The sequence below is a fragment of the Pogona vitticeps genome, chromosome 1, assembly GCF_051106095.1.
Source record: "Pogona vitticeps strain Pit_001003342236 chromosome 1, PviZW2.1, whole genome shotgun sequence".
In the NCBI taxonomy this organism is placed as follows: Eukaryota; Metazoa; Chordata; class Lepidosauria; order Squamata; family Agamidae; genus Pogona; species Pogona vitticeps.
This window is the reverse complement of record NC_135783.1, coordinates 357326211-357353282: the sequence shown is the minus strand read 5'-3', so window position 1 is coordinate 357353282 and position 27072 is coordinate 357326211. Positions and strand designations below refer to the sequence as shown.

The window sequence follows — 27072 nt, the reverse complement described above, 5'->3', positions numbered from 1 at the left end:
TTTGATCTTTCCCTTTTCAAACATCTCAGCAAGAATCTCTCTTGGTTTTGCTGCCACAGAGGAACCCGGCTGCCCCTTTGGCAAAAGTCACTAGAAGACAGCCTTCTTGTTGCCTAATAAAACAATATTTTAAGTTCAGAGAAGTTCATTTCCAGCTGATAACAAACAAGTCGGAGTACTGACTGGCTCATCATAATTTGGCAATTAAACCAGGAATCACTAATGATTAACTTGATGGAGCCGCAGAGCGTCAGATGTGCAAAGTCCAGGCTGTGGAGCATAAATAAGGTTCCCCTCCTGGCTGCTGGAGATCCTGCTGCACCCACTGCCAGCCACCATGGAGCCTCTGGGGACGGTCACCCTTTTCCTGGGAGTTTGTCTCTCTTGCCTTCTCCTCTTGGCCGCTGTGAGGAGCAGGACGCAGGGCAAGGGAAGGCGGCCGCCGGGCCCAACGCCTTTGCCCCTTCTGGGGAACATCTTGCAGCTGAAGACCAGCTTCCTCAGTAAGGCTCTTGAACAGGTGAGTTGCAGAAGGAAGAGCCTCCCACCGCCAGGCTCTCTGTAAGGGGTTGTGGTTTCATGTCTGGCTCGTTCGCTGACTCTCCAGGTTTGGTTTGTTCAGCAGCTGAAACAAGCCTGAGCAAAGTTAGTTTGGAAACAGACCGTGACAGCAAGGGACAAGGCAGTCTGAGGAGTGCGAGAGGGTGTAGCATCCCTGCCCCAAGGAGCTTACCGTCTGCCATTCAGTCCAGAACAGAACAAGGATAAGGGAGAAAAGGCAGGGAGGATGGCGGGCATAGAAAGGCTGGGTTTGAAGGAAGAGCCAGAGAATGCAACATTATGCTAGAATGGTGCTGTTAACACATCTTCCACATCTAGTTATTACCCAAACAGCCATGCATGAAAAATGCAGACTTATTGTGTGATTTAGGAGGAAAATGTTTGCCAAGAGGTCGCTGTGTTAGCCTCTTCCAGCAAAAACAAAAGAGAGAGACAAGAGTCTTGGCGAACCTCTGAGTCCCCAAACTGTGTTCCTTCTGGACGAAAATCCACTTCAGGAACATTGCAGCGAAGTAGTCAACAACCCAACGGAATCCTTGACAATCGCTGAAAATATTTGTGCCTCCCCATGAGTAGACAGACGGGCAGGCAGAGTCCCTGTGGCGCTTCTGATTGTAGACGCTGCTGCCGCCCTCGACGATCGGTTTGGGCTGCCTCCAAACCAGTTTCCCAGATTCTTCACTCAAGAGATTCTTCTCTTTCCTTTGCTTCATCTCCTCTTTTGAGTGATTAGCCATAACAATTTGTGAGATAGAGAAGGGAGATAAGGAAGCCAAATGTGTAAATGGAATACCTTTGCCAAACTCTTACTTATTCCCTGACCCTGCCTCCCAAACTTGAGGAAGTGCCTTACTAAGACAAGTTCCGCTCCATCTTTTCCCCCAAGAGATCCTTCTTTATTTAATATTGCATTCAGAGGTGAAGCAAGGTCTGTGGAAGACTCAGAGAGTCGGAGTCCAAAACCTGATTTTGCCGGGCTCTGAGGACAGGAAGGATTGGACAGCATCAAGGTTCAGTTCCCTTTTCCCTGTTGAATGGGCAAGTAAGGTCCTTTGAGTCATTTCCCTGGTTGAATCAAATGAACAGACCACTTTCAAACTATTAACACTGGTGCAATTTTTTGGAGTTATTGCAAGCATAACAGTCTTTCCCTGGTATTTCTCCAGCTCAGTGAGAAATACGGCCCCGTGTTCACCGTGCATTTCGGAAGGTTACCTGTCGTGGTTCTCCATGGCTACGATGTCATAAAAGAAGCTCTCATTGATCGCGCAGATGAGTTTGCACCCAGGGGACGCCTACCGTTGTCTGACAAACTCAACAGAGGGGAAGGTAGGTTTTGCTGCTTGCTAGTCCTCACAGGGTTGGGGCTTAGTGGCACTGCGGGCTAAACCGCAGAAGCCTTTGTGTGCTGCAAGGTCAGAAGACCAGCAGTCGTAAGATCGAATCCACGTGACGGAGTGAGCTCCCATCGGTTGTCCCAGCTCCTGCCAACCTAGTGGTTCGAAAGCATGCAAATGTAAGTAGCCGCTCAGAGTGGTATAGATTTACCAGATGAGCGGGATATAAATCAAATAAATAAATAAATAAATAAATAAATAGATAAATAGGGACCACCTCGGTGGGAAGGTAACAGCATTCCGTGTCTAAGTCGCACTGGCCACGTGACCATGGAAACTGTCTTCGGACAAACGCTGGCTCTATGGCTTGGAAACGGGGATGAGCACCACCTCCTAGAGTTGAACACGACTGGACTAAATGTCAAGGGGAACTGTGATGTGTAACCCCTGCTTATTTCCCCAAACAAAGGGCTCACACTATGTGTTCTCACCAGCCGATAACAATTGAGACATTCCCCCCTTTTCTCACTGCCACCAGTGGATTTCCTTTATCCACAACCTCTCAAGAACTCTATTCAGACACTTGTCAGGTTGCTATTTAGTGAGAGACAAAAATCCTAAAAATATACTGGAAGCAAGTGAGAAGGCTGATTCCATTAGTGAGATAAGAAACCCCAGGTTCTCTGATGTAAAAATTGGTGGGAAAGTGTGGGATGACAGGAAAAGAGGGACCCCACCCAGTAGAGATTACCTCAGAAGTACCCAAGCTACTGGAAGCCATTTTAAAGGCAAGCCCTCATCCCCAGAGCTGAGTCACCTGAAACAAAATAACTCTGAAGGGAAGGTTGGCAAGATTCTGTATTTTGAACCCAGAGCCAGTAAATTAAGTTATGCCTGCGGGGAGAAAGGACACTTTTGGGCCCAGTGTCAGACTGAAAAGGCTAGAGATGTTAATCAGCAAAAGGGGATAAATTCTAGTCAGCCAAAGAAGGTATTTTGCGTACAGCAAAATGAAGCTTCTAGAGAGGCAGTTGAAGCTGTTACCATGGCAACACAAGTAACAGAGGGGCCAGAGAAACCAGAGCAAAAATACCCATAAGATATAAAGGATGGTCAGGAGTTTGGAAAGTGGCAATATCTGATCAAATTCCTGCCCCATGTTTAATAGGCCTGGATTTATCTGAGCATGTGCAGAGTGTTTTAGTGACCACTCGCTCTCAGGAATGGCAAATTGAAGCCGCTGAGAACAACAATGAAACTCTACCTGAAAGAAGAGAAGGTAGTGAAACAGCTGAGCTAGTTACCATGAGGAATCCTAATAATCCATCTTTTAGACAGGAACAAAAGGAAGAGCCTTTTGCTTTAGACAAGCTATGGAAGGGCCCCTGACCCCTGAAAAATACTGTATAAATGAAGACCTATTATATAGAGAGGTTCTAGTGAATCCTATGAGGGGAGGTGAAAGCATTCCCAGATAGCTGGTCTTACCTTCCAAAAATAGAGAGAGAACTGTAGAGAAGGTGCATAAAGACATATTTTTCAGCCCATTTAGGGATCTCACATACTAAGCAAAGGATTCCTCAAAATTTCTATTGGCCTGGGATGGGGAAGCAGGTCAAGCTATATTGCCAGAGCTGTGACACCTGTCAGAGACAGGGTGCTGGGAATGACAGGACCGAGGCTAAGCTGTGCCCATTGCCAGTCATCCCAACCCCTTTTCAACAATTGGGCCTAGAAACAGTGGGACCTCTACCTGAAGTTACCAAGCAGGGGAATAGATATATTTTATCAATAATTGATTATGCCTTTGTTTGGAGAAATAAGCAGGGGCTATATGTCACAGGAACCTTTACCTTTACCTAGTCCACATGGGAGGTGGGCCCATATCTTCCACCCAGGAGGAGGGAAGAGGCACTGAGATTAAAAAAAACAATGGGGCGGGAAATCAGCTCCCATGGAGGGCTGTTCAGTGAGGTCTTTTAACAGTCACAACCGGGCTGTGGAAGGCTGTCGGTCCCATTTTGGTTGCATTTGGTCAAATTCTAAATGCATTTTCTCCCTGGCCTTGTTTCACATTGTGCTGTGAGACGCTGAACTTTATCCCATATTGAAATTCATAAAGACTTTTTATTTATTTATTTATTTATTTATTTATTCATTCATTCATTCATTCATTCATTCATTCATTCATTCATTCATTCATTCATTCATTCATTTATGTACCCTGCCTATCTGGTCTTACGACCACACAAATTACATGTTCTTCCCATTGACTAAACTAACCTTCCTCACTCATTTTCTTTTTAAAATAATTCAGTCTAAGACTGATTCATTTGAGCAAGACAGTCGAATTATGCAAACAAACTAATGATCAGGTGGCAGAACCCAGATTGTAACGTAATGATCTACTGAAGTTGTAACTTATTCCACTGCTTTCCTCATGGAAAAGCTGCATTGGGCAAAACTGATGTCTTTTATATCACCTAAGTATAGATCTTTTATGCCGCTGAGCCCTTGAGCATCCCTTTATGGCAGGAAGGTGGAACATAAATTTAATAAATAAAACAAACATGTAATTGAGATTTGGAATGAATCTGGGGAATGACAAGGAACCCTTGTTCATTTAATTGTTAAGATGAAGTAAGAGGAATATATCCAGAAAAGCTAGTCTGTAAGGTGTCACTCTGTCTTATTTTTTGTTGTTGTTTGGTCTAGAGATGTTTGCATGATTAACGTGGTATTGTTTTTGATCATTCTGGAGACGTCTGGCACAGTAGGAGAGCAGGTTCTCCATAAAGCCAGTTTGGGGGAAATATGGCCTTCCAAGATAAAAGGAGTGACCGTATTGGCAGATAATACAGGAAATGGGACTCGGACATCCAGATCCGCATGCTTAGTGTGGTCTTTCTCCCTGGTTCCAGGGATTATCGCCAGCAATGGGGAAAGATGGAAGGTGCTCCGGCGCTTTGCCCTCACCACCCTGCGCAACTTTGGGATGGGAAAGAAGAGCATCGAGGAGAGGATCCAGGAGGAAGCCCAGTATCTGCTGGAAAAGTTCCAGGACACGAAAGGTAGGTCAGGACCGTTGACTCTTCCCCTCAGTCATTTTCTTGAGAAGGGGTCTGCCTAAAACCTAGGAGATCAGTGCTGCTTTGTTTGTTTTTTTCAAAAAAATTATTTTTTTAACATAAGGGATGACAGAAAGGAAAAAGGGAATTGGAATTGATGAGGAAGAGGGGAGACAATAACATACTTTCATCCATTCTATACCTATTGCCATATCAAGATTTTAAGTTATTCTATTTACTCTTTTCTGCCTTCTATTTTATTTATTTATTTATTTATTTATTTATTTATTTATTTATTTATTTATTTATTTATTTATTTATTTATTTATTTATTTAATTTATATGCCGCCCACTCTACCCAAAGGTCTCTAGATTGAGTTCTCATTTCAGTATACAGTGGTGCCCTGCGTAGCGAGGTTAATCCGTTCCGGATTAACCGTCGCTATGGGGAAACATCGCTATACGGAACGGAAAACGCCATAGAAACACATTAAACTTAGTTTAATGTGTTCCTATGGCTCCTAAACTCACCGTTCTGCAAAGTTTCTCCATAGCGCCGCCATTTTCGCACCCTCGGTAAGCGAGGGCAAGGCGCGAAAACAATGTGGGCGGCCATTTTGGGCGTCCAGCGGCCATTTTGGAACCGCTGAACAGCTGTTAAAAAACCAGCGCAATGCGAAAATCGGTAAGCGAAACGCTTACCGATCGTCGCAATGCGATGTTTGCCATATTCAAACATCGCAATGCGATCGCATTAGCGATCTGAAAAAACAGATCACTATGCGAATTCATCGTTAAATGGTGCACTCGTTAAGCGAGGCACCACTGTATGCTATTCACAAATTGCCTGTTGATTCAGTCCACTTGTTAAATAGATCCCATCTTTCTGTTGCCTTTTGCAAGGGATAGTCCTTCATGACTTCTGATAGAACGTCCATTTCGGCTATTTACCGTATTTTTTCAATAAGATCTTCTTGTTTCGGTACCGTTGGTCTTTTCCAATTTTTAGCCTATAGAATTCTGGCTGCCATAACTATGTATATAACTATATGTTCCTTTGACTTATCTATATTTTCAGGTATCAAACTCAATAAAAACAATTCTGGGGTTAATGGCACCTTACAGAGCAATATTTGTTCCAACATAACATGTACCCTTTTCCAATATTGTTTCGCTACTCCACATGACCACCACATATGATAATAGCTTCCCACTTGTGCTTCACATTTCCAACACTTATTTGATACATCTGTATACATCTTTGACAATTTTTCTGGGGTCATGTGCCACCTATAAAACATCTTATATATATTATCTTTAAAGTTCACCGATCTTGTAAGCTTTATGTTATTTTGCCATATTTTCAGCCATTGATCAATATCAATGTTATGCCCTATATTTTGTGCCCACTTAATCATACATTCCTTAACCATTTCATCTTGCATTTTAATTTCCAACATATAATTATACATTTTCTTAATAATTTGTTCTTTTGAACCTAACAAAAGTTTATCAAAAATTGTTTGCTCTGAGTAGAAACCTTCTATTTTATCTTTTGTATATCTAGATTATTTAAAATCTTAAAGGATGATGCTGTTAAGGTGCTACATTCAATACACCAGCAAGTTTGGAAAACTCAACAGTGGCCAGAGGACTGGAAAAGATCAGTCTACATCCCAATCCCAAAGAAAGGCAGTGCCAAAGAATGCTCCAACTACCGTACAATTGCACTCATTTCACACGCTAGCAAGGTTATGCTCAAAATCCTACAAGGTAGGCTTCAGCAGTATGTGGACCGAGAACTCCCAGAAGTACAAGCTGGATTCCGAAGAGGCAGAGGAACTCGAGACCAAATTGCTAACTTGCGCTGGATTATGGAGAAAGCCAGAGAGTTCCAGAAAAATATCTACTTCTGCTTCATTGACTATGCGAAAGCCTTTGACTGTGTGGACCACAGCAAACTATGGCAAGTTCTTAAAGAAATGGGAGTGCCTGACCACCTTATCCATCTCCTGAGAAACCTATATGTGGGACAGGAAGCAACAGTTAGAACTGGTCATGGAACAACTGAGTGGTTCAAAATTGGGAAAGGAGTACGGCAGGGCTGTATATTGTCCCCCAGCTTATTTAACTTATATGCAGAATACATCATGCGGAAGGCTGGACTGGAAGAAACCCAAGCCGGAATTAAGATTGCCGGAAGAAATATCAACAACCTCCGATATGCAGATGATACCACTCTGATGGCAGAAAGTGAGGAGGAATTAAAGAACCTTGTAATGAGAGTGAAAGAGGAGAGTGCAAAAAACGGTCTGAAACTCAACATCAAAAAAACTAAGATCATGGCCACTGGTCCCATCACCTCCTGGGAAATAGAAGGGGAAGATATGGAGGCAGTGTCAAATTTTATCTTCCTGGGCTCCATGATCACTGCAGATGGAGACAGCAGCCCTGAAATTAAAAGGCGCCTTCTTCTTGGGAGGAAAGCGATGACAAATCTTGATAGCATCTTAAAAAGCAGAGACATCACCTTGCCAACAAAAGTCCGAATAGTCAAAGCTATGGTTTTTCCTGTCATGATGTATGGAAGTGAGAGCTGGACCATAAAGAAAGCAGACCGCCGAAGAATTGATGCCTTTGAATTGTGGTGCTGGAGGAGGCTCTTGAGAATCCCCTGGACTGCAAGGAGAACAAACCTATCAGTTCTAAAGGAAATCAACCCTGAATGCTCACTTGAAGGACAGATCCTGAAGCTGAGGCTCCAGTACTTTGGCCATCTCATGAGAAGAAAAGAGTCCTTGGAAAAAACCTTGATGTTAGGAAGGTGTGATGGCAAGAGGAGAAGGGGACGACCGAGGATGAGATGGCTGGACAGTGTCTGCGAAGCAACCAACATGAACCTGACACAACTCCGGGAGGCAGTAGAAGACAGGAGGGCCTGGCGTGCTCTGGTCCATGGGGTCACGAAGAGTCGGACACGACTAAACGACTAAACACACACATATCTAGATTATAACTGTGCTCTAGGCCACTAATCAATATATACATTCTATGACCCCAGCTCTTCTTTAGACTTTAGTTCACCATCCTTTTTTTAATAAATCTTGATATCTTAAAAAGTTTGCTTTTGTCATAAGATTAGGTTGAGTAAACGCCTCTATTGGTGACACCCATACAGGTATTTTGTAATAATTTTGTTGTATAATCTTTCTCCACATTCCCAGTAAAGCTTTCCTTATCATATGTGAGTTAAAATTCTTTTGTTCTTTGTCCTTTTTATACCATAAATAGGCATGCCAGCCTAATTGCAAATCATGTCCCTCCGAGCTAAGTAATCTATCGTTTTCTAGAGTTATCCATTATTTTATCCAATCTAAAATACAAGATCTATAATACAGAACCCAATCTGGAAGGCCAAACCCGCCCCTCTGCTTAGCATCTTGCATTGCCTTAATTTTAATTCTTGTTTTTTTTCCTTGACATATAAATCTCATGATTATCCTATTAAATTATTTTAAAAAGGACTGTTTTAGCATGATAGGAATTGACTGAAATAAAAATAAGATTTTTGGCAAGATGCTCATTTTGATCGTCGCAATTCTCCCCAGCAACGAAAATTGTAATTTGTCCCATTTCTCCAAATTGTTCTGTATTTCCTTCATTAGTTTCATGTTTCGTTTTGTTTAGTCGTGTCCGACTCTTTGTGACCCCATGGACCAGAGCATGCCAGGCCCTCCTATCTTCCACTGCCTCTCGGAGTTGTGTCAAATCCATTCTGATAGCTTCGATGACATTGTCCAACCATCTCATCCTCTGTCGTCCCCTTCTCCTCTTGCCTTCACACTTTCCCAACATCAAGGTCTTTTCCAAGGAGTCTTCTCTTCTCATGAGATGGCCAAAGTACTGGAGCCTCAGCTTCAGGATCTGTCCTTCCAGGGAGCAGTCAGGGTTGATTTCCTTTAGAATTGATAGATTTTGTTCTCCTTGCAGTCCAGGGGACTCTCAAGAGTCTCCTCCAGCACCACAATTCAAAAGCATCCATTCTTCGGTGGTCAGCCTTCTTTATGGTCCAGCTCTCACTTCCATACATCACAACAGGAAAAACCATAGCTTTGACTATACGGACTTTCGTTGCCAATGTGATGTCTCTGCTTTTTAGGATACTGTCAAGGTTTGTAATCGCTTTCCTCCCAAGAAACAAGCATCTTTTAATTTCGTGGCTGCTGTCTCCATCTGCAGTGATTATGGAGCCCAAGAAAGTAAAATTTGTCACTGCCTCCATGTCTTCCCCTTCTATTTCCCAGGAGGTGATGGGACCAGTGGCCATGATCTTAGTTTTTCTGATGTTGAGCTTCAGACCATTTTTTGCACTCTCCTCTTTCACCCTCATTACAAGGTTCCTTAATTCCGCCTCACTTTCTGCCATCAGAGTGGTATCATCTGCATATCGGAGGTTGTTGATATTTCTTCCGGCAATCTTAATTCCATTTTGGGATTCCTCCAGTCCAGCCTTCCACATGATGTATTCCGCATATAAGTTGAATAAGCTGGGGGACAATATACAGCCTTGTTGTACTCCTTTCCCAATTTTGAACCAATCAATTGTTCCATATCCAGTTCTAACTGTTGCTTCCTGTCCCACGTATAGGTTTCTCAGGAGACAGATAAGGTGGTGAGGCACCCCCATTTCTTTAAGGACTTACCATAGTTTGTTGTGGTCCACACAGTCAAAGGCTTTTGCATAGTCAATGAAGCAGATGTAGATGTTTTTCTGGAACTCTCTGGCTTTCTCTATAATCCAGCGCATGTTAGCAATTTGGTCTGTAGTTCCTCTGCCCTTTGGAATCCAGCTTGTACCTCTGGGAGTTCTCGGTCCGCATACTGTTGAAGCCTACCTTGGAGGATTTTGAGCATAACCTTGCTAGCGTGTGAGATGAGTGCAATTGTGCGGTAGTTGGAGCATTCTTTGGCACTTCCCTTCTTTGGCATTGGGATGTAAACTGATCTTTTCCAGTCTTCTGGCCACTGTTGAGTTTTTCAAACTTGCTGGCATATTGAATGTAGCACCTTAACAGCATCATCTTTTAAGATTTTAAATAGTTCAACTGGAATGCCATCACCTCCACTGGCCTTGTTGTTAGCCAGGCTTTCTAAGGCCCACTTGACTTCACTCTCCAGGATGTCTGGCTCAAGGTCTACAACCACATTATCTGGGTTGTCTGGGATATCCAAATCTTTCTGGTATATTTCCTCTGTGTATTCTTGCCACCTCTTCTTGATGTCTTCTGCTTCTGTGAGGTCTCTCCCATTTTTGTCCTTTGTCATGTTCACCTTTGCACAAAACGTTCCTCTAATATCTCCAATTTTCCTGAACAGATCTCTGCTTTTTCCTTTTCTGTTATTTTCCTCTACTTCTTTACATTGTTCATTTAAGAAGGCCCTCTTGTCTTTCCTTGCTATTCTTTGGAAGCCTGCATTCAATTTTCTGTAACTTTCCCTATCTCCCTTGCATTTTGTTTCCCTTCTCTCTGCTATTTCTAAGGCCTCGTTGGACAGCCACTTTGCTTTCTTGCATTTCTATTTCTTTGGGATGGTTTTTGTTGCTGCCTCCTGTACAATGTTATGAGCCTCTATCTAAAGTTCTTCAGGCACTCTGTCCACCAAATCGAGTTCCTTAAATCTGTTCTTCACTTCCACTGTGTATTCATAAGGGATTTGGTTTAGATTATACCTGAGTGGCCCAGTGGTTCTTCCTACTCTCTTCAATTTAAGCTTGAATTTTGCTATGAGAAGCTGATGATCAGAGCCACAATCAGCTCCAGGCCTTGTTTTTGCTGACTGTATTGAGCTTCTCCATCTTTGGCTGCAGAGAAATGTAGTTTCATGTAGTTATCTTTAAACAATGTGCTTGTCTTCTTTGTAATTTGTATCCCTAGATATCGGATTTTCTTTTCCTCTGGAAGTTCGTCTTCTCTATTAACTCCTGTCGTTCTTGTTCTCTCATGTTTTTAGTAAGTATTTTGGTCTTCTTTTGATTTATTCTCATACCTGCCATGTCACCAAAGTTTTTTAACGTTGCCATCAAGGCTTCTATTGAATACGGTGGATCTTCCAGTATAATGACTGAATCATCTGCAAAAGCCTGCAGTTTATAGACTTGGCCTTTTACTTTTAATCCTTTCAATTCCTTTTTATCTCTAATTTGTTCATTTAGTAAATCTAGAGTCAAAATAAATAATAGTGGGGACAGTGGACACCCCTGTCTAGTACCTTTCTGTATTTGGATTTCTTTTGATAACTCGCCGTTAATTCTCACTTTTGCCTTTTGTTCAATATATATTGCTTTAATTAATTTCATAAATCTTTCTCCAACCTGTAGTGTTTCCAACGTATATATCAAAAAATTCCAATCAAGATTATCAAAGGCTTTCTCTGCATCCAAGAATATCATGGCCATCTGTTTCTCCGGGTGTGCTTTATAATATTCCAAGGAATTTAGAACTATCCTTATATTATTCTTCATCTGCCTTTTTGGAAGGAACCCAGATTGATCTTGATGTATCAAGTGGATTAAAATTCTGTTCATTCTAGTTGCCAAGATGGTCACATATATTTTGTAGTCCACATTCAACAATGAAATCGGCCTATAATTTTGTATTTGTTTACCTTCCGTGTTTTCCTTATGTATAAGAGAAATTATCGCTTCAGTCCATGTTGCTGGTATATTCCCTTCTTCGACACGTTCTAGCAGCTTCTTGAATGGCTGGAGTAGCACCTCTTCCAGTCCTTTGTAATATTTCGCTGGTAGCCCGTCCGGGCCTGGTGCTTTCCCATTTTTTTGTTTTTTAAGGGCTTCTATAATTTCTGCATATGTTATAGGCTCATTTAAGGACTGAATTTGTTCTTTAGTCGATTTCATTTTGTTACGCTTTAATATATATTCTTCCTGGGTTCCTCTATCCACTTCTTTTTTCTCGTATAGCTTCTGATAAAAATCTTCAGCAATTTTTTTATTTCTTCCTGTTTGAATTTGTCTATTCCCTTTTCATCTTTCAAAGTTCAGATTGTTGTCTTCTCCTTCTCTTTCCTTAATTTATATGCTAACCATCTTCCCGGTTTATTTGCATTTTCGAAAAATTTTTGCTTTGCATATTTAAACTTCTTTGCGGTTTCTTCGGTGAGCAATATATTTATCTGGTGTTGTATAAATTTTATCTTCTCTATCAGTTCTTTATTTGTTGGATTTTGTTTCAACTGCCTCTCCTATGTAACTAGTCTGCTTTCCAGAGTCTTGTATTTTTTCTGTCTTTCTCTTTTTTTGTTTTGCTGCAAATCTTATGGCTATTCCTCTAAAAAAAGCCTTACTTGCCTCCGAAACCATAAACATTGAGATGTCAGGTCTCATATTCTGTTTAAAGAAAAAGTCCATTTCTTCTTTTGCTTGTTTCTTAAATTTTTCTGCTGCTTTGAAAGGTTCTTTAAAGTCCTGTCAAAGCATCAGTGATGCGCTGTGTCAGTCAGCAACCACGAAAAAGAAATGGAGAGCTATGTCTCCCTTCCCATCCGAAGGAAAGCCGAGCAGATGTTTTTCATTTATGGTCAATGGAATCTCCAAAGAGCCAACTGGCTGGCCATCCACCCACTGAATGATCTTGACAAATCTTTACCTTTAGAAAGGAAAGAAGCTCTTGATTGTGCTAAGCAAAGTCTCTTGATGTGCAGTGTGCTTTTTGGACCTGAAACCACCCAGTCTCGGCTTGTGGGATCTAAGCGACTGTAAGGGACACTCTTCACACAGAATCAGCCAGCTCTAACTCAGCGATCTAGCCAAGCCCTTAGTTGCCAGGAAGGTTTATTACCGGTTGATCTCTCTTTCTTCAGTGGTGTGTTCTGTGACCGTAGTGGAATGTGCAACAATTCAGAGAATGCTGGCTGCCAAAGAGTAAACTGCTAAGGAAATTGAATGAATATTATTCCTATAATATACAGAGAATTGCTTACAAAACAATTTAGGTTTGAAATTATGCTATATGCATGCTTGCTTTGTTGTTGTTGTTGTTGTTTAGTCAGGGTTTCTTCCAAGGAAACATGCTTGCTAGTATTTATTTTAGGGGGGCAAGGTCTATGGATTGGGGAGGTTCCATCAAATTTTGCAAGGTTTCTGCAGAATACTGTTCTTGCTTTCTGCAAAAATTCCTTATTTTCTGTTGCTTCTGGTAGGTTGCCCGACACCTGTCAGGGATCTCTGCCCTTGACTTTGGGATGGTTTTTCTTCCTGTTCAAAAGACTGTCACAGTCTTCAGGGTCACGTTCATGGTCAAATAGACCTTTTCCAACTTACTTTTCTAAGCATTCTCTTCCCGATTATGTGACATCTCGGTTTCTCCATACAAGGTGTTTGTGGTCTGCTTTGTTTTGTTCTATCAAAGCATTCTTGATGCACATCTCTGGAAGCTGCACCTAAGCGTTTGTCTCCAGGCCTGTTTTTGGTTGTTGTTCTTTTGTTTTTTGACAGTTTGTTGCCCCCGCCTTACCTGCCCCCGAAGCGCCCACGTGCCCTCTGCTGTCAAGAGTTTTTTTAAAAAGCCTTGCCTCACTCGCTGGTTCTCTCCCAAGCTTTTCCCAGAGCGCCCGAGCCGCCACCCAGCAGAGCTCGCTCCCGGCCTGTCCTCAAAGAGAGCCTCCAAGCTGCCAACAGCAGCTGCCACCACTGATGCCTCTTCCAGAGAAGCAGCTCTCTGGCTCTCTTTCTCTCTCAGGGAGGAAAGACAGACAGACAGCCAGACAGCCAGACAGCCAGCCAGACAGACAGACAGACAAAGAAAGAAAGAAAGAAAGAAAGAAAGAAAGAAAGAAAGAAAGAAAGAAAGAAAGAAAGAAAGAAAGAAAGAAAGAAAGAAAGAAAGAAAGAAAGAAACTGTTATGTGTCCCCCCCCCCTTTTTTTGGAGCTCCTGGCTCTGAAAGGTCCGGATGGGTTGCTCACATCTCAGCTTGACTGCTGGTGGGGGCTTTCGTCTACAGTATGGCTGTGTTACGGTTCCGTGGCAATAGGCATTTCACAGGGAGAATGCAGCTGACCTTTTGCCCACGGGAAAAGGTCATCTTGGATGTGACCACCGAAGGGGTATTTGAAAAGTTAGCCATTGCTGTCAGTGGTCAGTCGGGGTTTTCCTTCCCTGAACCTTGGGGGACTCCACCGCCACCCACATGGCATGGAGTTCAAAGTGTGTGACTAGAATCAATTTTGGGCCATAAACTGGAAACCATGCAAGCAGCGTGCGCAGCCTCTCATGCGCAGGGGTGTCCTTGGACTGGGCAGTCAGTCACACCCTCAGCCACACACCTTGGCACAAGAGAGCCTGGAAAAAGCAAGCACCGCTTACACAGCTGCCCTTGTGTGCATGGCATTGTGTGTTAAGGTTCGGCCAGTTGTTTCACCCTTTCCAGGGAGGAGCTGGCTGTGGTTTCTGGCTGGCTGGGCGAGGAGGCTAGTGGAGTCTTTTTGTTCTTCCAGGGAAGCCCTTCGACCCCACCTTCCTGCTCAGCTGCGCTACGTCCAACATCATCTGCTCCATCGTCTTTGGTGCCCATTTTGATTATGATGATGAGAGGTTTCTAGCCCTCCTCAACACATTCAATGACAACTTCAAGATTTTTAGCTCTCCTTGGGTACAGGTAAGACCCCTTGTCTGCTTGGTCCATGAGAAGCACCACGTAAACTTTTATTGGCCTTACACCTAGAGGGCTCCCCTGTGGGCCAACACATAGGTGGTCCTGAGTGATGGGGAGGGGCTCCTGCCCCCAAAGGGTTGACAGTCTACCTGGACATCATGAGAAGAACGACAGAGAAGAAGACAGAAGGGTCTTCAGTTGGAGGCCAAGGGTCTTCTGTTGAGATCCGACATCTCCAGCTGCCAGGCCCCTCACAAAGGCCAGGCACGCGGGAAGAGGCTGGCAAGTTCCCTGTCACGCAGGATTTGCGTTTTCACCACCCGGTTTTTGAGTTCAACGTATATTGGGCAGATCTGTGTGCCTTCTCGCTGGACAAAGGAGACTTTGTGGAACTTCCTTCCCTGTCCCTTCCGTGAGACCTAGAAAAGACGTAGCCACGCTTAAGGGGGCCACCAAAATGGGCACAAAGCCACTGGACCTTGTTTGGCCTTGGGATGTTCCAGTCAGTTTCTCACTGAGCTGAAGCAGGTGCTCTCTTTGCCCGCAAGCATCCCGGAGGGGAAAAGGGACGGTTGACACCAGTGACCAGGACGGGTCTCTTCTGCCTTGCCTTTCAGATGGCCAATCTCTTCCCATCTCTCATGGACCTCATTCCTGGGCCTCACCAGAGAATAACCAAAAACGTTGAAAGATTAAAAGAGTTTGTTTCCAAAGCGGTGAAACAGCACAAGGAGACTCTGGATCCCAGTACCACCCGAGATTTTATCGACTGCTTCCTTATTAGAATGGAGCAGGTAAGTTTAAAGGCATAGCCCATGGTCCAAGGGAGTGAGAAGCTCGCCCGTGGGCTCACGCGTTGGAGGGGAGCTCCTTGGTCTGAGGGGAAGCTAAGAGGACTGGTCGTCAGTGGACCGAGTGCCCAGGCTGGGAGGCTGGCCCTGCAGCCTCGGTGGCACCACCAAACACTCGGAATGCAGCCCAGCAGCCTTGGCACCAGGGAGGGAAATGCCAGGGGCTGGTGGGCTAAATGCACCTCACACACACAGAAACCCAGCCTCCTCCTCCACCACCACCAGCATGGCTTGCCCTGACATCAGGAGGCCTGGAGAAGCTCCCCGAGGATCAGCTGGTGCCTGGAGAACCAGCCAACCCCATTTGCCAGCCTGGCACAGATCTCTACTCACCTGGCATCTTTGGGAGAAAGAAAAGGAGACATCCATTCTGTTCATAGATGGCCAGGATTTGTCTCCTTCCTCTCGCCTGAATCTGAGTGTAGCCCCAGATGCCATTTTCAGTCAGGAACACTTACATTTACTCTTGTGTGCACTCACTACATGAGGTGGAAGCATGAGAGGACATGCTGTGGTGGATCAGCGGGTGGGGAGTCTCTTGGGAAACAGGAACGGAAGTTGGAATGACAATGAGAATATACAGCCTTGTCATACTCCTTTCCCAATTTTGAACCAATCAGTTATTCCATATCCAGTTCTAACTGTTCTTTCTTTCCCACATATAGATTTCTAAGTAGATAGACAAGGTGGTCAGGCACTCCCGTTTCTTGAAGGACTTGCCATAGTTTGCTGTGGTCTACACAGTCAAAGACTTTTGTGTAGTCTTTTCTGGAACTCTCCGGCTTTCTCCATAATCCAGCCCATATTAGTAATTTGGTCCCTAGTTCCTCTGCCTCTTCGGAATCCAGCTTGTACTTCTGGGACTTCTCAGTCCACACACTGCTGAAGCCTGCCTTGGAGGATTTTGAGCATAACCTTGCTGTGTTTGTGTGTTTAGTCGTTTAGTCGTGTCCGACTCTTCGTGACCCCATGGACCAGAGCACGCCAGGCCCTCCTGTCTTCTACTGCCTCCCGGAGTTGTGTCAGGTTCATGTTGGTTGCTTCGCAGACACTGTCCAGCCATCTCATCTCATAACCTTGCTAGTGTGTGAAATGAGTGCAATTGTAGGTAGTTGGAGCATTCTTTGGCACTGCCTTTCTTTGGGATTGGGATGTAGACTGATCTTTTCCAGTCCTCTGGCCACTGCTGAGTTTTCCAAACTTGCTGGCATATTGAGTGTAGCACCTTAACAGCATAATCTTTTAAGATTTTAAATAGTTCGACTGGAATGCCATCACCTCCACTGGCCTTGTTGTTAGTCAGGCTTTCTAAGGCCCACTTGACTTCACTCTCCAGGATGTCTGGCTCTAGGTCAGCAACCACATGATCTCGGTTGTCCGGGATATCCAAATCTTTCTGATATAATTCCTCTGTGTATTCTTGCCACCTCTTCTTTACCATTTTTGTCCTTTATCATGTCCATATTTGCACAAAATGTTCCTTTAACATCTCCAATTTTCTTGAACAGATCTCTGGTTTTTCCCTATTATTTTCCTCTATATCTTTGCAGTGTTCATTTAAGAAGGCCCTCTTGTCTCTCCTTGCTATTCTTTCGAAGTCTGCTTTCCATTTTCTGTAACTTTCCCTTTCTCCCTTGCATTTTGTTTCTCTGACTAGCCCAGTGGTTTTTCCTACTCTCTTCAGTTTAAGCTTGAATTTTTCTATGAGAAGCTGATGATCAAAGTCACAATCAGCTCCACGTCTTGCTTTTGCTGACTGTACAGAGCTTCTCCATCTTTGGCTGCAAAGAATATAATCAATATGAATTCAGTATTGCCCATCTGGTGATGTTCATGTGTCGAGTCGCCTCTTGTGTTGTTGGAAAGGAGCATTTGTGATGACCAGCTTGTTCTCTTGACAAAACTCTGTTAGCCTTTGACCCGCTTCGTTTTGAAGTCCAAGGCCAAATTTACATGTGATTCCTTTTATCTCTTGACTCCCTACTTTAGCTTTCCAATCTCCTAGAATGACAAGAACATCTTTCTTTGGTGTCAGTTCTAGAACGTGTTGTAAGTCTTCATGGAAGTGGTCAATTTCAGCCTCTTCAGCATTGGTGGTTGGTGCATAAACTTGCATTACTGTACCTTAGGAAAATTTCAAAAAGCCAAACACATGAGCTTTGTAGTCCTTAGACTCAATATGCTCAACAGGTTAGGACTCAGTAGCAAAAAGTGGCCTAAATTCCCCCTCAGGTGACACTATGACAGTTTTACTGTTCAAGAGACCAATTGATTTTTATGGTTATTATTTTATTAAAGAAAATAGAAAATTCCATGAAGAAAAGTCAGTTTATGCATAAGCAAGCAAAAGATCATTTTCCAGGTTGGTTATAAAATAGCAATGAAGCAATAAATCCATAAAAACACAAAAACACTGAAAACACTAAAAATCCCAAAAATCCATGGAAATATATAAAAAGCTATTTAAGGGAAGGCAAAAAGGCAATAGCCCTCCTCCTTCTAGAATTCCCTACATTTTGCACTACATCTCTCCTCTGTCTTTCACCCGCACTGAGTAGCAAGCAAACAGACCTAGAAAAACTACATAGTCCAAAAAGGTAATCCACAGGAAAGAATTCAAGAATGAATCAAAGTATGTCCCAAAGTATGTCCATAGTAAAAATGAATAAATCCAAGCGAGAAAAAGAATGAATAATGAATCCTGAACCCCGAATCAATGAATCCCCCTCCATAGTAAAAAAGTTCCTTTTTCAAGCTTCGTTGGCACATCCCTTATCTCCCGTCTCTCATGCTGTCAACCAATCACGGCAGGCAGTCAGGTAAACAGTCCCTCTTTATCGTCTCTCTGCTCGGCTGTGTTCTCTTCCCATGGGTAACAGGTGTTGTTGTCATAGTCCGCCAAAGTATGATGTGGCTGCAAAAAAATAAAAAGGCACCTGCAATTTTAGGATGCATTAAGAGAACTGTACTCTCCAAATCCCATGAGATGTTCATTCCACTTTATTCAGCACTGGTGAGGCCTCACCTTGAATTCTGTTCTGGACACCACACTTCAAGAAGGATGCTGACAAACTGGAATAATTTCAGAGGAGGGCGACAAGGATGATCAGGAGACTGGAAACCAAAACCTAGGAGGAAAGAATAAATGAACTGGGCAGGTTTAGCCTTGAGAAAAGAAGACGGAGGGGAGACAGGACAGCACTTTTCAGATACTTAATAGGTAGTCCTACAAAAGAGGGGCAGAATCTGTCTTTCATCATTCCAGAGTGCAGGACACGCAGCCATGGGTCCAAGTTACGGGAAGCCAGATTCCGGTGGAATAGCAGGAAAAACTTCCTAACTGTTAAAGAAAGGAATTTAATTTATTTTTTAAAAGAGAATATTTTGACCTCAGTAATAAAAATTCTAAGCTACTAGCAAAAAATACTCAATTAAAAAAAAATTAAGGTAATATAGAAGTGATAGAGCACCAGGAGAAGGTGTAACAAAGTGAAATAAAAGTTTGAAGTAATCCAAGGCTTTTATTTAAAAGAGACAAACTATATACTAGTAAAAATCCATTTATAGATAAAATTTAAGAAACTGTTGGAAGATGATGGGGTAGAATGGAACAATTAATTACTGATGAGGAAATAGGGGGAATAATAAGTAAATTGAGGCAGGGAAAACACCTGGAACAGAATTAGGTTCACAATACTATGAAATATATTTTTGGTTGTTGTAGGTTTTTCGGGCTGTTTGGCTGTGTTCTGAAGGTTTTTCTTCCCCATTCTCTGTGGCCGGCACATCCTTCAGAGGATCCCACAGTTACAAATACTCAACAATCCCACCCACTATAGCAGAACACAGACAGAAATCTAGCTCCTATCCTCTGAAGATGCTGGCTCCCTGATTAGGCATCCTTCAGGCTTGAGAGACTAGGGTAACGTGCACTGTATCCATACTTGGAGTGTCCTCTCCAGGGCATGAAGCCTGGGTAAAATAATATGGAGGATAGGCTATTAGCTACCTGAGCAGCAGATCCCCCCTCTCCACATTGCTGAAATGGTCCAATGGAAAGGCAAGAGTCAATACAACTGGTTCTAGCAACGTCGCAGGAGTTGCCAGAATGACACAAACTCTTAAGGTTAGCTCCTGAAGCCTTTTCCATCAGTGGATATAGCCACAAGGCAGTGGAGGTTTGAAATCGGAGTTTTCCTTCTCCTAGATGGGCTTCTTTCCAAGGCTGACGAGCCCCACCTACCCACCTACAGAGACTGGCAAAATGTTAGAGAAAAACCTCCAAACAGCCCAAAACAACCTAAAACAACCATCAGATCCCGGCCGTGAAAGCCTTTGAGAATACAAATATATTTTTATTAGTTGAATTTTTTTTCTTATGTAAACACCATTTGATTCCTGGTTTTGTCTTCTGTTGTCTGCAAGCCAAGTGCTGGTACATATTTTATTTTATTTTATTATGGGCTTCATTTGAAAGTCTCTGTCCTCTCCTATTTATTAAATGGTTTCATATATTATATTTTTTATAAAGCTCAGTTAAGTTGGTGGCACTGATTATGCCTCATGTTTCTTCAGGAAAAAAAGAACGGTGCGTCAGAGTTCACCCCTGAAAACCTGGTGGCCTCCGTACTTGATTTGTTTGCAGCTGGAACAGAAACAACCAGCACGACCATCAGATACGGGCTCTTGATTCTCCAGAAATACCCGGAGGTAGAAGGTAAAACAGGCCCTTCAACTACCTGCCAGCATCTCAACTCCGTTCCCTCCCCTCCGTGGTCTCCCCTTTCAGGTTCTCCGTGTCTGATCACAGCCCCATGGAATTCCTGCCTTGCTCCCTTGGTGATTCCAGGCTGAACTGTACGGCAGGATTTTGGGTGATCATGGAAATTAGTATAGGTGCCAGAGGGTAAAGAAGGATAGTAAAAACGCAAGCCAAACCAGGAAGGATCCACCACAACCACCACCAAAAAAACAGGTGGGAACCTGGAAGCTGTTGTGTTTCGGGCAAAAGGCTTTCTTCACGGGAGCTAACTGTCCAGAAATAATCTTCCAGAATACTCATAGAGAGTTCTGCTTCCAGGATTCAAAAGCAGAGAGCATGTATCTGTTTTCCCCTTCAATAAAAGTAGGCACCCAACACCTCTGAAGAACACCTGTCATCTGAAATGTGTTGGGCCATGAATAAATAATGGCTTGGATCTCGGGGTGCAGCCTCCTTGTAGGGGGTGATCATGGAATAGAGCTGGAGAACAAAGACTAACCAGAAGAAGAATAAAGTCACATAGAGGAGGCCAAGCCACCCAATCCATCATCCAGCCTGTAGGTCAATCGGCCGCCGGGTCAACCATCCTGGCAAGATTTCAGGGCTTCCATAGCATGTCGGGGTACTGGTGCTGAGCCTTTCCCATCCCTTTCCAGAGAAAGTGCAGGAAGAGATTGATCGCGTGGTTGGCCGAGCCAGGGCGCCGTGCGTAGCTGACCGCGGGCAGATGCCTTACACGGACGCCGTCATCCACGAAATCCAGAGGTTCATCACCCTCGTACCACTGAGTGCCCCCCACTCAGTGGCCAAAGACACCCCCTTCCGACAATACGTCATCCCAAAGGTACCGGCTCTGCTTCTACTGCTTCTGTACTGCTAAGGCGACGGATGCAGCCCAGGGATACATGGATCTTGGCCGGGCTGAGGAGGGTCTTGGGGAGCTGAAGAGAGAGGGATGGGGCTGTAAAAGTTGGGGTACATTTCTGTTGCCCTCGTGGCTTCTATTGTAGCAGTGGCTACTTTTGTGTTTTTGGTCATTGACAAGTCAGTTTTTTAAAAAAAAAATAGGTTGTTTTTAACTGGAAATGTTCCCTTATGTCCTCTAGTGACCAAAAGTATCTTTAAATGTTTTTACCTCTCTTTTTTCTCTCCCTCAATATGGGGTGTGGGGCTCATGGCCCCCTAAAAAGTCCATAAAGAGCACCCTAAAGAGCCCCTCCTTCAAATCCAAGAGGAAATTTGGAATGGAAATGGAAACCCGAACATTTTTCCTACCTTCCAGTGGCTTGGATTGGGAATCATAAAGAGGCAGGGGCACACTTGGGTTTCGGTTTTCAAGCATATATGCATAAAATTTGGAAGCCTGGAAACCCTCTGAAAGGCAAGCCAGCCTGCTAGATTTCAGAGGATCTCCCCTGTGATGCAGTGGACAGAGTGACAGGCGAGGACTTCAGAGGACAGGGTTTGAATCCCTGCTCCACCGTGAAAAAACACATGGGGGGGGGAATGGAACTGGTAAAGCCACTCCTTAAACATTTCACTATGAAATGGGGGGGGATGGGAGGGTGAAGGAAGGAAGGAAGGAAGGAAGGAAGGAAGGAAGGAAGGAAGGAAGGAAGGAAGGAAGGATTGGAAGGAAGGGAGGGAGGGAGGAAGAACAGAAGGAAGGAAGGAAAGACTTTTCAGAGACTGAATACAAAATCAGACCCTAATAAAAAAATCTGGGGCCCAACCATTGAGGGCAGGGAGAGAGATGGGAAGAGCCACTGCCTGACACTGAATCAGGACTCAAAGTCCATACACTCATCCAAAGGAACGACAAACATAAAGGCTTGAATGCAACAGCGGGTCGCAGGGAGAGTAGATTCCTTGCACCAGAGGGGAAACGGATAAGTCCCAACTGAGCTCAGTTTCACTGATTTTAAGAGGTCCAAACTCATTTAAAACACTGGATTTGGACAGAAAAGCCAAGAGGAAAAGGAAAGGGGTTAAGAAGGGGGCCTGGAAACCTGGCTCCTGGTCGGGTGAAGGGATGGGAAGCAGAAGCTACATCAGAAGCATCTTAGCTCAAACACAGACAGCAAATGGTATAATCGACTTCTTTTTCCTCTCCTCAGGGCACCGTCATCTTCCCTGCCCTGAACTCTGCATTGTACAACAGCAAAGAGTTTCCAAACCCCACAGAATTTGACCCACAGCATTTCTTGAACAAAGACGGGACCTTCAGGAAGAGTGACCACTTCATGCCCTTCTCAGCAGGTAAAAGGGCTCTTCCCTCAATGGCCAGTCTCCCAGCCAACGGCGCTCTTGACCAGCTCTTTGGAGGCTCCCTCGTCTCCCACCACTCGGGCAGGGAGGGGTCACTGATAGGGGTCAACATCAAACCATTCCTGACTTATCCTTACCAATGAGGGCGAATAGTCACACAAAATGATGGTGGCGGCTGCTTCCTCATGTTGACTTCTAAGGATGTTGAACATCAGAGAGAGTGTTTAAACCTTCTTGTTTAATCCATTCCTTCTGGCCTCTCTCTCTCACTCTTTGTGTGTGTGTTTCCAACTGGTGGAGAGCTTGAGGGAAGTGCTCCATCTCCCCCTCTTGCTTGGAGGTGAGGCCACTCATTCCAAATAGAATGACAGCAGCATCTTCTTCTTAGTTTCTTAGCCCTTTAAGGTCTCAAAGCAGCGGATTGGGTGCTTGCATATTTTTCAACTATCAGCCCTTTCTGCTAGGCTTGCTACGAATGTGCATGCTACTGAAAGGGAAACGGGCATGAGATTGTGCAAATTAAGAAGAAAGAGTGGCTGTTTTCCTCCCTCTTGCCAAGAGGTCAGGCATGTATCAGGCCTGAGGGGTTTGCCGAGTCACATCAGCCTGAAATTTAGCTCCTCGTTGGGTGAGAATGAAGGAAAGCAAGCCCACAGTCTGGGTTTCACCTCTCCTACCCTGCCTTGCCCTTCCCCACCACAATGACCAGAAATGAGGCTGCAGATAATGTTCCCAGGAGGTGTTCCTGGAAGGCCACATTCCCCTTGACCTTGTTGTGAGGTTCCCCCCTCCCCCAGCTGTTGAGGAAGACTCTCTTCTTGCTTACCTTCCCGCCTTGGTTTCCCTTGCAGGTAAACGGATCTGCGCAGGGGAGGGCCTCGCCCGCATGGAGCTGTTCCTCTTCTTGGCCAGTATCCTGCAGCACTTCAAACTGAAACCCCTCAAGGATCCCAAGGAAATCGACATCAGTCCCCTCATGAGTGGCACCGTCACCTTCCCTCGGCCTTATCAGCTCTGCGTTCTCCCTCGCTGAAGAGAAGGAGGCCTCGGGCCCACCGGATGCCGTCTGGCGGTTGACCAGTTCAGACCTTGGGACTGAGCCTGTCTACATTTTCCAGCCTACCTTGTCTGAGCAGCAAAACTGTAAATTTTTAAACCCCTGAGAGCCCTTTGCTTAGATGCAGGGAATCTGTTTTCCTAGAAGAGGGGGCCTGGATTTTAGAACATGCAGCAGCCTGCTTGAATTTGATTTCATCAAATGACCGATATTTCAGTTTTATTCCTTCTTGTTCACCACCAGATGTTCTTTTTTTACTGCTATAAGCTTTTGTATTTTTGGACTGAGATAAGATTGAACTTCATGTTTGTAACCTTCCTAGCTAAAAATGTACAATTTATATATATTTGTCTGACTTATAAGTATTTACCTTTAACTTAAGTTCAGTCTTTATGCATTTTTAAGCATTGATATCTACCGCTTTACCTGCTTTATCTACTACGTTCCCATAGTCTCTCGAGACTGAAGGATGCCTACGTCATATCTACTGCTTTTGTTCACGGCTTTAAAAATTTTATATTGGATCATATGTCTTTGACCTTTTAGGTCTTCGTGTTTTTTTGGATTTTTTGTACATAGAAGTAATTAAAACTAGAAGATATAGACTAATGCTGCCAGGACTCATTTCTCTATTTATTTCACCATGAGTAGAAATCACGGTTTACTCTTATCCTCTGAAGTGGGACTTGCTTGGAAGGTACTTTTCTCATGAACCAGGCAGGAGCAAGTAAATAACGTATACCTTGATCACACATTAGAATGTTGATATGCTTGCCATGATTGTCTGGTTCCCAATGGTATTCAACCCTATCAGAGATAAATGTTCTGGTGCTACAGACCACGACAGACTCCAACTACTATTTAATAACCACGTGCCATGAAATAAATCCTGACTTATGGCAGCTCTATTCAGGCTTTTCCTTCCCTTCTTCTGGAGGCATCCCGGGACTATGCAGCTTGCCCAAGGCCACACGAGGTGGCTTTACTTGGAGGAAGGCCCAGCGGAGCGGGGGGGAATTGAAACCCCAGCCTCTGGTTCTGCAGTCAGATACCTAAACCACTGAGCTAGCCAGACAGCTCAAACAACTCAGAGGTGTTATAAAGTTCTGTAGCGCTCTGAGGGTTTTTCTTGAGTGTCTTCTACTTTTGACCATGACAAAACAGGGATATCAAATCGTCCATGACATGAAGAAAGGAGACAAGGAAGTTTTGTAGAAACGTCCAGTCACCATCAGAAGGAAGGAAGGAAGAGAAACAGCCTCCCTGTCTTGCAAACACCCTTTGGGGTTCCCTCCCGGGATGCTGAATTTGCAGGACTGCTAACCAGAAGGCTGCCGATGTGCCACAAGGGGAGCAGAGAGTTTGGGGAATCTCCAGAACTACAGTTTGGAGACTCTTTCTCAGCTCTTCTGAAGCAGCCCCTGTGGTGACCATCAGGCTCTCAATGCCATGTCCAGTTGCAGTGGGACAACCTAGCCAAGGCTGTCTCTCCTTAGATGTACGCACAAGACAAGCAGGAAAAGACCCCAGGCACTTGTGAAAGGGTCAAGCAGCTTCTTAAGGACAAAGAAGCACAAAGGAATAGCTGCCCAGCTTCACAAAACCAGGCATCTGCCTGAATGGTATGTGCTGTTTTGTGGTGATGATGATAAGTAGAGTTGTAGCTCTTCCCGTCTACGGGCATGTCCTTCAGGTTCATTTCGGAAAGAGAACTGGGAATAGTGTCCCCTTTCGAAAGGGATAAGCAGTGAACCAAAGGTACCCAAAGCAGCTCTGAAATCAAAGCAGGGCTCTCCGAACTCCGAAATACTGACTTGGCGATTCAGAGGGGTTAAATGAGCTGACTTTTTTTAAAAAGTTGGTAAACAGAAGTAATGCATAAGGTGACAAGAAAGTAGAGAGAGACTGACAGCTCAAGCACCAATGAAAAGTCCAGTCACTGAGCTGCTGGGAAGGAATTCTTCTGCCAGCTTGCCAGGTTCAGAATATTTATTTTATTTGTTAGTTTGTTTTATAGGCTTTCTTCCAATAAGGAGATCCAAGGCAGCTCGCAGTATTAAAAAGAATATAATCAAAAACTTAATAAGTGAAACATTTTTTAAAAAAATGTTTAAACTATATGCTAATTAAAATACAATTGAATAATTAAAAGGAAGTGAAGGATAAAAAATTCCTTAGCTGTCAGAAGGCATTTAGGGACTCAGTGATGGTTGTTAAGAGCCTGCCTGAAGAATTGAGTTTTCAGCTGCTGGTGGAAGTATAAAAGGGAGGGGGGCCTCTTGAACTCCCCAGGGAGAGCTTCCCATCCCCTGGGAGCTACAGTAAAGAAGGCCCTCTCCGGTGTCCCCATCAGCCTTGCCTGTGCTGGCCATGGGACTGACAGAGGGAAGTCCTCCAAGGATCCTAAGCACCGTGAAGACCCACATGGGGAGAGACGGTCCTTCAGTTCCCATTGCTTTCCCTTTCTGGGCAGAGGGAGAACTGGAGGATTTCTGCAGGTACACATCTCAGTCTAACCAGTTGGACGCTGGGGTTGCAGGAGCGTGAGGGTCAGGAGGACCGAGATTTCTGCCTCCTTGAGGACCACCAAGGGTTGATGGCAGTGAGTTTCAGCCCCAGCAAGTCAGAGCTTCCCCGTTTTCATCCCCACCCCCACATTCAGATGTATACAAGTATGTATGAATACTTTGCCCAATTAATTGTCACTCTTCTCCCCATCAAGGACAATTTTAGATCCTGCCATTTTTTGAGATCCTTCTGGATATCATCTAGTAGTTTCATGTAATTATCTTCTACTAATGTACTAGTTTTTTTTTGTAATTTTTATTCCTAAATGTTTAATCTTTTTCTCATATTAGAAATCTGTTTTTTCCATTAATTCCATTCGTGTCTCTTCTTTGATGTTCTTGATTATTATTCCCCCCTTTATTTACTTTAATCCCAGCTAACTCTCCAAAGGTTGCTAATATTTACATCAATGGTATTATTGATTTAGTTGGTTCTTCTAATATAAACACCAGGTCTTCCTCAAATGCTTGTAATTTGTATTCTTCCCTCTTATTTTTAATCATTTTATCAACTCATTACTTCTAATTTGATTGTTAATCACTTCCAACGTAAGAATGAAAAGCAGAGGAGATAGAGGGGGCATCCTTCTCTCGTTCCTTTTTGCAACTGTATTTCTTTAGTTAATTCCCCATTGACTTTTATTTTAGTGCTTTGTTGTGTATAAATGGCTCTTGCTAGTTTTGTAAATCTTTCCCCAGCTTCTATTACTTCTAGATGTTGTAGCATGAAGTTCCAATTGATGTTGTCGAAAGCTTTCTCGGCGTCAAGGAAGATCACAGCCATTTGTTTTTCCGTATGTGTTTCATAGTATTCTAAGGTGTTTAATATTATTCTTATATTGTTTCTCAACAGTCTTTTTGGTAAAAAAAAAAAACCCGATTGGTCTTAGTGCATTATTTGGATGAAGATTTTTTTCAATCTGGTTGC

General features: G+C 43.8%; 1 protein-coding gene and 1 long non-coding RNA gene across 2 annotated transcripts; one reads left to right on the top strand and one right to left on the bottom strand.

The window, feature by feature from the left end:
- Positions 1–334: 334 nt before the first annotated feature.
- LOC110071298 (cytochrome P450 2C18-like) lies at positions 335–24186 on the top strand. Its single transcript, XM_078384617.1, has 9 exons — positions 335–520; positions 1728–1890; positions 4820–4969; positions 14482–14642; positions 15257–15433; positions 20066–20207; positions 20909–21096; positions 22370–22511; positions 23372–24186. Exons 1-9 carry the CDS (start codon positions 338–340, stop codon positions 23551–23553), a joined length of 1488 nt encoding a protein of 495 aa, XP_078240743.1. The 5' UTR covers positions 335–337; the 3' UTR covers positions 23554–24186.
- Positions 17032–18629, bottom strand: LOC144586421 (uncharacterized). Its single transcript, XR_013541242.1, has 2 exons — positions 18516–18629; positions 17032–18404 (listed from the first exon to the last, which is right to left on the bottom strand). It is a non-coding gene; the product is annotated as an uncharacterized LOC144586421 (long non-coding RNA).
- Positions 24187–27072: the final 2886 nt, after the last annotated feature.

Bases quoted from the DNA above. Each gene is read 5' to 3' on its own strand.
- LOC110071298 (XM_078384617.1), top strand. From the start codon at position 338: ATGGAGCCTCTGGGGACGGTCACCCTTTTCCTGGGAGTTTGTCTCTCT. The intron at 14,643-15,256 runs GTAAGACCCCTT...CTTGCCTTTCAG, and splicing joins TTAGCTCTCCTTGGGTACAG to ATGGCCAATCTCTTCCCATC. The intron at 21,097-22,369 runs GTACCGGCTCTG...TCCTCTCCTCAG, and splicing joins GACAATACGTCATCCCAAAG to GGCACCGTCATCTTCCCTGC.